The sequence below is a fragment of the Nerophis lumbriciformis genome, linkage group LG12, assembly GCF_033978685.3.
Source record: "Nerophis lumbriciformis linkage group LG12, RoL_Nlum_v2.1, whole genome shotgun sequence".
Taxonomy (NCBI): domain Eukaryota; kingdom Metazoa; phylum Chordata; class Actinopteri; order Syngnathiformes; family Syngnathidae; genus Nerophis; species Nerophis lumbriciformis.
This window is the reverse complement of record NC_084559.2, coordinates 875,001-885,000: the sequence shown is the minus strand read 5'-3', so window position 1 is coordinate 885,000 and position 10,000 is coordinate 875,001. Positions and strand designations below refer to the sequence as shown.

The following is a 10,000-nucleotide window of genomic DNA, read 5'->3' as shown; positions in this document are numbered from 1 at the left end:
TTGAACAGGTTTGTGCTGAAAACATAGCTTCGTTGTACTTGTGCACTGACAATAAAGACCTATCCTATCCTATCCTATCATCAGGATGCCGAGCGCATATCATTATGTCAAGATAATGGCACTAGCATTTACTTCATTTAAGAATATTTTTCAACATATTGAGCAAAAAGGTCTCTTTTTTTTTTCTCTACCAAGAAAAGTGCACTTGTTATTAGTGAGAATATACTTATTTTAAAAGGTATTTTTGGGTTCATTGAGGTTAGTTAATTTTACTTGTTTTGGAAAGTCTTGACAAGCCGAATTTTCTTGTTCTATTGGGCAGATAATTTTGCTTGTTGGTCAGCTTAATGGAGGCTGGGACAAAATGATAATTTAAGGCGGTTAGATTTGCATAGTGGATATATATATATGATGTATGTATATGTATATATATATATATATATATATATATATATATATATATATATATATATATATATATATATATATATATATATATAAATAACAAATAAGCGTAGTGTAAGGTGAGATCTGATTAAATACTTGCTACTTTGGCCTTTTATAATGCTCCTTTTTTCAATCTCATATGTATCTCATATATATATTTTATTTTATTTATTTGTTTTGTTTTATTTAAAAAAATATATATATATATATATATAATATATATATTTTATTTTATTTTTCTTAATAGGACTGTTTTTTTGTATGAAAATAATCTCTTTCAACTTGAATAGGTAATAATTTTTAGATAATTGTCTATAAATTAGACAATTATTTACAAAAAAAAACAGTCCTATTAAGGAGAAGAAAAAAAAAAAAATATATATATATATATTATAATTTATTTTTATTTTTTTTGAAAAAAAAAAATTATATATATATATTTTATATATATATATATATATATTTTTCCTTAAGGACTGTTTTTTGTAAATAATTGTCTAATTTTTATTTATTTTTATTTTATTTTTTTTTCTTAATAGGACTGTTTTTTTGTATGAAAATCTCATTCAACTTGAATAGGTAATAATTTATAGATAATTGTCTATAAATTAGACAATTATTTACAAAAAAAACAGTACTATTAAGAAAAAAACTATATACAGTATTTTCCGCACTATAAGGCGCACCGGATTATTAGCCGCACCTTCAATGAATGGCATATTTCATAACTTTGTCCACCAATAAGCCGCCCCGGACTATAAGCCGCGCCTACGCTGCGCTAAAGGGAATGTCAAAAAAACAGTCAGATAGGTCAGTCAAACTTTAATAATATATTAAAAACCAGCGTTCTAACAACTCTGTTCACTCCCAAAATGTACGCAAATGTGCAATCACAAACATAGTAAAATTCAAAATAGTGCAGAGCAATAGCAACATAATGTTGCTCGAACGTTAATGTCACAACACACAAAATAAACATAGCGCTCACTTTCTGAAGTTATTCTTCATTCGTAAATCCTTCGTCTTCGGTGTCCGAAGTGAAAAGTTGGGCAAATTTACGATGCACTGGCAGATGTTGGCGTCGTCTGGCGCTGCCTCCTCGTCTTAGTGAAGGTGTGTTCGCCTTCTGTCATCCATTGTTCCCACGCAGTTAGCAGTCTAGCTTCGAATGCCCTGTTGACACCAATATCTAGCGGCTGGAGGTCTTTTGTCAATCCACCCGGAATGACGGCGAGTATTGAATTAAGCGCGTAAGCGTGTCTCTCAATGTGCTGTTATGAGCTAGCAAATATAACAACTACACTACCCAGCATGCAACGATAGTTACGAGCATGCGCGGTAGCCCTGAGAAGCGTTGTATGCTGGCAGTTAGAATGTGGTTATGAGCACGCTGTGAGTAAACGTTGAGAACTCAGTTAACACGCCTCGTCTGCATTATTTATAATTAGACAGACAACACACTTAATAGGAGCCATTTTGGGGTCTTTACATAAACACACAAATGGAAATGAAACGTCACATATCCCAGCATGCACCGCGCGCTTCTTCTACGGGGAAAAAAGATGGCGGCTGTTTACCGTAGTTGCGAGACCTAAACTTTATGAAAATGAATCTTAATATTTATCCATATATAAAGCGCACCGGGTTACAAGGCGCACTGTCAGCTTTTGAGAAAATTTGTGGTTTTTAGGTGCGCCTTATAGTGCGGAAAATACGGTATATATATATATATATATATATATATAATAATTTTTTTTTCTTTTCTTGTTTAGGTAATAGATAATAATTTATAGATAATTGTCTATAAATTAGACAATTATTTACAAAAAAAACAGTACTATTAAGAAAAAAACTATATATATATATATATATATATATATATATATATATATATATATATTATAATTTTTTTTTCTTTTCTTGTTTTTGAACATTGACTTTTTGCAGTGTAGTCACTGCCGTTGTGTCCTTGGACAAGACACTTTACCCACCTGCTCCCGGTGCTGCCCACACCGGTTTAAATGTAACTTAGATATTGGGTTTCACTATGTGAAGCACTTTGAGTCACTAGAGAAAAGCGCTATATAAATATAATCACTTCACTTCAATAGTAAATAAATGCGATCAAAAGTCTGCTTACAGTGGAGCCTATGTGAGTAGATCTATTCTGCCTATAAAGCCCTTAAAAAAAATCCAAAGACATCTATTAAGGTTTTATATACATGATGTAAGTACATATGTAATGTAGTAACAGGCATATTTATAATAACATGTAATATGTACGCATTTCTCTCATTTTAAGCATATGTGGCACAGTAATTTTCAAAAACGCAAGCCCAAAAAAGTAATTAATTACTCTGGACTTGCCTGCCAACTCTCTCTGCTCCACGGTCGGGGTCCGACTTCAAAATGTTATGGAAATGCGGCCCTCGATTTCGAGGTGGAGTTTTCCAGGAGCGGCGAAAGTCATCCGCCTGTACGGGAACGTGACGATGTAACACTTCAATTATGCAAACTTCATTTGTTCAATGATTGGATTGTGACGTTATGGCGAGAATGAAGGTGGCGAGTGCAGATACTGGACTGAGTGGGTTGAGAGCTTGCCTTTGAAGGACTGAGTGGGCCGGCAAAGGCTGTGACAGTCATCAGTGGATCCCTCGGGCTTTTTGTGTGTCGTTGGATCAGTGAGAGGCTTTCTGAGGATTCAGGAGACCACAAGGAACCGATGATGGGTTGAGAGGTGTTGTCTGCTGCCCTCAGCAAGGGGACGTAGCAGCGGTCTAGGAGAATGTGTATATCAGACTTTAATTGTAGAATCAACCTTTATTCTTCTGTGCAGTTCACATTGTGACTAAATCATATTGTATTTAAAGGGGAACTGCACTCTTTTTGGAATTTTGCCTATCAATCACAATCAAAACAATGGATGGATTTTTGTATGCATTCTAAATATTAAATAAACGTAAATAAAAGTTCTCAATTGGAGCTCCACTATTTTGCTCATGAATTCCGATTAATAAGCATTCAAAAAGCGCCAACAATACTACATTTACATTTCATGACTTGAATACTAACCAAGTATTAGTGATATCGTTATTATAAGCGCTAACGCAAACAAACTAGTTATAGCGGCGCCGGGATCACTACAGTGTGTGCCTATGTTTACATCATCAAGTGGTCTGCTGCTTCTTCGTTCCCTGTAAATTTATTCTGGATCATAAATCCTGCATCTCACCTGCACAGAAGAAGACTGAGTAGGTATTCCATCAAGTTGGTACACTTTGTTATTCTGAATGTGCTGGGTCGGATTTGGTTTTGGAATTGGATTGCATTATTATGGTATTGTTGTGAATTGTTTTGCTGGATTGATTAAAAAAAAAAAAAAAAAAAAAATACAAATAAAAAAAACATCCAAATCCCTATTTTTTTAGTAATCTAAAAAATGTTTTTTTTTTGACCAAATATTTAAAAAAAAAAAATTTCGAAAAAAAAAAAAAAGAAAACAGACAAAAAAAAGTTGGTACACTTTATTGCTTTTCTGAATGTTGCTGGGTTTGGTTTTGGAATTGGATTGCATTATTATGGTATTGTTGTGTATTGTTTTGTTGGATTGATTAATAAAACTTTTTTTTTTTTTAAATAAATACATTAAAAAAAACATCCAAATCCCGATTTTTTTAGTAATGTAAAAAAACATTTTTTTTTTTTTTGACTAATTATTAAAAAAATAAACATTTAAAAAAAAAAAAAAAAAAAAAAAAAAAAAAAAAAGTTGGTACACTTTATTGTTATTCTGAATGTTGCTGGGTCGGATTTGGTTTTGGAATTGGATTGAATTATTATGGTATTGTTGTGAATTGTTTTGTTGGATTGATTAAAAAATAATAATAATAATAATACAAATGAAAAAAAACATCCAAATCCCTATTTTTTTAGTAATCTAAAAAACTTTTTTTTTTTTGACCAAATATTTAAAAAAAGAAAATTTCGAAAAAAAAAAAAAGAAAAAAACTATTTGGTACACTTTATTGCTATTCTGAATGTTGCTGGGTCGGGTTTGGTTTTGGAATTGGATTGCATTATTATGGTGTTGTTGTGTATTGTTTTGTTGGATTGATTAATAAAACCTTTTTTTTTTTTAAATAAATACATTAAAAAAACATCCAAATCCCGATTTTTTAGTAATCTAAAATTTTTTATTTTTTTTGACCAATTATTAAAAAAATTAAAAAAATTAAAAAAAATTAAAACAGACAAAACAAAGTTGGTATTCCATCAAGTTGGTACACTTTATTGCTTTTCTGAATGTTGCTGGGTCGGGTTTGGTTTTGGATTTTGGATTGCATTATTATGGTATTGTTGTGTATTGTTTTGTTGGATTGATTAATAAAACTTTATTTTTTTTTAATAAATACATTAAAAAAAACATCCAAATCCCGATTTTTTTAGTAATGTAAAAAAACTTTTTTTTTTTTTTTGACCAATTATTTAAAAAAAAAAAAAATTTCAAAAAAAAAAAAAAAAAAGAAGAAAAAAACTATTTTGTACACTTTATTGCTATTCTGAATGTTGCTGGGTCGGGTTTGGTTTTGGAATTGGATTGCATTATTATGGTATTGTTGTGTATTGTTTTGTTGGATTGATTAATAAAAACTTTTTTTTTTAAATAAATACATTAAAAAAACATCCAAATCCCGATTTTTTAGTAATCTAAAATTATTATTTTTTTTGACCAATTATTAAAAAAATTTAAAAAATTCAAAAAAATTAAAACAGACAAAAAAAAGTTGGTACACTTTATTGCTTTTCTGAATGTTGCTGGGTCGGGTTTGGTTTTGGAATTGGATTGCATTATTATGGTATTGTTATGTATTGTTTTGTTGGATTGATTAATAAAACTTTTTTTTTTAAATAAATATATTTAAAAAAAACATCCAAATCCCGATTTTTTTAGTAATCTAAAAAAAAACTTTTTTTTTGGGACTAATTATTTTTAAAAAAACATAAAAAAAAAAAAAAAAGTTGGTACACTTTATTGTTATTCTGAATGTAATTGGATCGCATTATTATGGTATTGTTGTGAATTGTTTTGTTGGCTTGATTAAAAAAATACAAATTTAAAAAAACATCCAAATCCCGATTTTTTTAGTAATCTAAAAAAAACTTCTTTTTTTTGACCAATAATTTAAAAAATTTAAATTTTTCAAAAAATAGAAAATAAAAAGTTGGTACCGGTACACTTTATTGCTATTCTGAATGTTGATGGTTCGGGTTTGGTTTTGGAATTGGATTTCATTGTTTTGGTATTGTTGTGTATTGTTTTGTTGGACTGATTAATAAAAAAGTTTTTTAAAATAAATACATAAAAAAAAAACATCCAAATCCCGATTTTTTAGTAATCTAAAAAACTTTTTTTTTTTTGACCAATTATTTAAAAAATTCAAAAAATTCAAAAAAATAAAAACAGACAAAAAAAAGTTGGTACACTTTATTGCTTTTCTGAATGTTGCTGGGTCGGTTTTGGTTTTGGAATTGGATTGCATTATTATGGTATTGTTGTGTATTGTTTTGTTGGATTGATTAATAAAACTTTTTTTTTTTTTTAAATAAATACATTAAAAAAAACATCCAAATCCCGATTTTTTTAGTAATGTAAAAAAACATTTTTTTTTTTTTGACTAATTATTAAAAAAATAAACATTTTAAAAAAATAAAATAAAAAAAAATAAAATAAAAAGTTGGTACACTTTATTGTTATTCTGAATGTTGCTGGGTCGGGTTTGGTTTTGGAATTGGATTGCATTATTATGGTATTGTTGTGAATTGTTTTGTTGGATTGATTAAAACAAATAAAATAAAAAATACAAATTAAAAAAAACATCCAAATCCTGATTTTTTTAGTAATCTAAAAAAACTTTTTTTTTTTTTTTTTTGACCAATTATTTAAAAAAAAAAAAATTCAAAAAAAAAAAAAAAAAGGAAGAAAAAAACTATTTGGTACACTTTATTGCTATTCTGAATGTTGCTGGGTCGGGTTTGGTTTTGGAATTGGATTGCATTATTATGGTATTGTTGTGTATTGTTTTGTTGGATTGATTAGTAAAAACATTTTTTTTTAAATAAATACATTAAAAAAACATCCAAATCCCGATTTTTTTAGTAATCAAATTTTTTTATTTTTTTTTGACCAATTATTAAAAAAATAAAAAAAATTCAAAAAAATAAAAACAGACAAAAAAAAGTTGGTATTCCATCAAGTTGGTACACTTTATTGCTATTCTGAATGTTGCTGGGTCAGGTTTGGTTTTGGAATTGGATTGCATTATTATGGTATTGTTGTGAATTGTTTTGTTGGATTGATTAAAACAAATAAAATAAAAAATACAAATTAAAAAAAACATCCAAATCCTGATTTTTTTAGTAATCTAAAAAAACTTTTTTTTTTTTTTTTTGACCAATTATTAAAAAAATAAAAAAAAATAAAAAAAATAAAAACAGACAAAAAAAGTTGGTACACTTTATTGCTTTTCTGAATGTTGCTGGGTCGGGTTTGGTTTTGGAATTGGATTGCATTATTATGGTATTGTTGTGTATTGTTTTGTTGGATTGATTAATAAAACTTTTTTTTTTAAATAAATACATTAAAAAAACATCCAAATCCCGATTTTTTTAGTTATGTAAAAAAAACAAATTTTTTTTTGACTAATTATTAAAAAAATAAACATTAAAAAAAAAAAAAAAAAAGTTGGTACACTTTATTGTTATTCTGAATGTTGCTGGGTCGGGTTTGGTTTTGGAATTAGATTGAATTATTATGGTATTGTTGTGAATTGTTTTGTTGGATTGATTAAAAAAAATAAAAAAAATAAAAAATACAAATTAAAAAAAACATCCAAATCCTGATTTTTTTAGTAATCTAAAAAAACTTTTTTTTTTTTTGGACCAATTATTTAAAAAAAAAAAATTTTAAAAAAAAAGAAAAAAAAAGAAGAAAAAAACTATTTGGTACACTTTATTGCTATTCTGAATGTTGCTGGGTCGGGTTTGGTTTTGGAATTGGATTGCATTATTATGGTATTGTTGTGTATTGTTTTGTTGGATTGATTAATAAAAACTTTTTTTTTTTTAAATAAATACATTAAAAAAACATCCAAATCCCGATTTTTTTAGTAATCTAAATTATTTTATTTTTTTGACCAATTATTAAAAAAATAAAAAAAATAAAAAAAATAAAAACAGACAAAAAAAAGTTGGTACACTTTATTGCTTTTCTGAATGTTGCTGGGTCGGGTTTGGTTTTGGAATTGGATTGCATTATTATGGTATTGTTGTGTATTGTTTTGTTGGATTGATTAATAAAACTTCTTTTTTTTAAATAAATACATTAAAAAAACATCCAAATCCCGATTTTTTTAGTAATGTAAAAAAAACAAATTTTTTTTGGACTAATTATTAAAAAAATAAACATAAAAAAAAAAAAAAAAAAGTTGGTACACTTTATTGTTATTCTGAATGTTGCTGGGTCGGGTTTGGTTTTGGAATTAGATTGAATTATTATGGTATTGTTGTGAATTGTTTTGTTGGATTGATTAAAAAAAATAAAAAAAATAAAAAATACAAATTAAAAAAAACATCCAAATCCCGATTTTTTTAGTAATCTAAAAAAACTTTTTTTTTTTTTTTGACCAATTAAAAAAAAATAAAGAAAAAAAAATTTAAAAAAAGAAGAAAAAAACTATTTGGTACACTTTATTGCTATTCTGAATGTTGCTGGGTCAAAATTGGTTTTGGATTTGGATTGCATTATTATGGTATTGTTGTGTATGTTTTGTTGGATTGATTAATAAAAACTTTTTTTTAAATAAATACATTAAAAAAAACATCCAAATCTCGATTTTTTTAGTAATCTAAAAAACTTTTTTTTTTTTTTTGACCAATTATTAAAAAAATTAAAAAAATTAAAAAAAATTAAAACAGACAAAAAAAAGTTGGTATTCCATCAAGTTGGTACACTTTATTGCTTTTCTGAATGTTGCTGGGTCGGGTTTGGTTTTGGAATTGGATTGCATTATTATGGTATTGTTGTGTATTGTTTTGTTGGATTGATTAAAAAAAATAAAAAAATAAAAAATACAAATTAAAAAAAACATCCAAATCCCGATTTTTTTAGTAATCTAAAAAAACTTTTTTTTTTTTTTTGACCAATTATTTAAAAAAATAATAAAAATTTCAAAAAAAAAAAAAAAAGAAGAAAAAAACTATTTGGTACACTTTATTGCTATTCTGAATGTTGCTGGGTTGGGTTTGGTTTTGGAATTGGATTGCATTATTATGGTATTGTTGTGTATTGTTTTGTTGGATTGATTAATAAAAACTTTTTTTTTAAATAAATACATTAAAAAAACATCCAAATCCCGATTTTTTAGTAATCTAACATTTTTTATTTTTTTTGACCAATTATTAAAAAAATTAAAAAAATTAAAAAAAATTAAAACAGACAAAAAAAAGTTGGTATTCCATCAAGTTGGTACACTTTATTGCTTTTCTGAATGTTGCTGGGTCGGGTTTGGTTTTGGAATTGGATTGCATTATTATGGTATTGTTGTGTATTGTTTTGTTGGATTGATTAATAAAACTTTTTTTTTTTTTTAAATAAATACATTAAAAAAAACATCAAAATCCCGATTTTTTTGGTAATGTAAAAAAAAAAAATTTTTTTTTTTTTTGACCAATTATTAAAAAAAAAAAAAAAATTTAAAAAAAAAAAATAAAGAAGAAAAAAACTATTTTGTACACTTTATTGCTATTCTGAATGTTGCTGGGTCGGGTTTGGTTTTGGAATTGGATTGCATTATTATGGTATTGTTGTGTATTGTTTTGTTGGATTGATTAATAAAACTTTTTTTTTTTAAATAAATACATTAAAAAAAACATCCAAATCCCGATTTTTTTAGTAATGTAAAAAAAAAAAACATTTTTTTTTTTTTGACTAATTATTAAAAAAATAAACATTTAAAAAAAAAAAAGTTGGTACACTTTATTGTTATTCTGAATGTTGCTGGGTCGGGTTTGATTTTGGAATTGGATTGCATTATTATGGTATTGTTGTGTATTGTTTTGTTGGATTGATTAATAAAAACATTTTTTTTTAAAATAAATACATTAAAAAAACATCCAAATCCCGATTTTTTAGTAATCTAAATTTTTTTTTTTTTTTGACCAATTATTTAAAAAATAAAAAAAATTCAAAAAAATAAAAGCAGACAAAAAAAACTTGGTACACTTTATTGCTTTTCTGAATGTTGCTGGGTCCGGTTTGGTTTTGGAATTGGATTGCATTATTATGGTATTGTTGTGTATTGTTTTGTTGGATTGATTAATAAAACTTTTTTTTTTTTTAATAATTACATTCAAAAAAACATCCAAATCCCGATTTTTTTAGTAATCTAAAAAACTAACTTTTTTTTTTTGACTAATTATTTTTTAAAAAAACATTAAAAAAAAAAAAAAAATTGGTACACTTTATTGTTATTCTGAATGTAATTGGATTGCA

At 26.2% G+C, this 10,000-nt stretch overlaps 1 protein-coding gene across 2 annotated transcripts in view; it reads right to left on the bottom strand.

Annotated features, from left to right (window-relative positions):
• LOC133623010 (ankyrin repeat and LEM domain-containing protein 2) overlaps positions 1 to 10,000 on the bottom strand; it is a 57,113-nt gene that overhangs the window by 14,689 nt on the left and 32,424 nt on the right. For both annotated transcript variants that reach the window (XM_061985902.2, XM_061985903.2), the window contains exons 8-9: positions 3,052 to 3,227; positions 2,815 to 2,921 (exon numbers count right to left, since the gene is read on the bottom strand). In XM_061985902.2, coding sequence (XP_061841886.1) covers positions 2,815 to 2,921; positions 3,052 to 3,227 — 283 coding nt within the window. The remainder of the gene's footprint in view (positions 1 to 2,814; positions 2,922 to 3,051; positions 3,228 to 10,000) is intronic.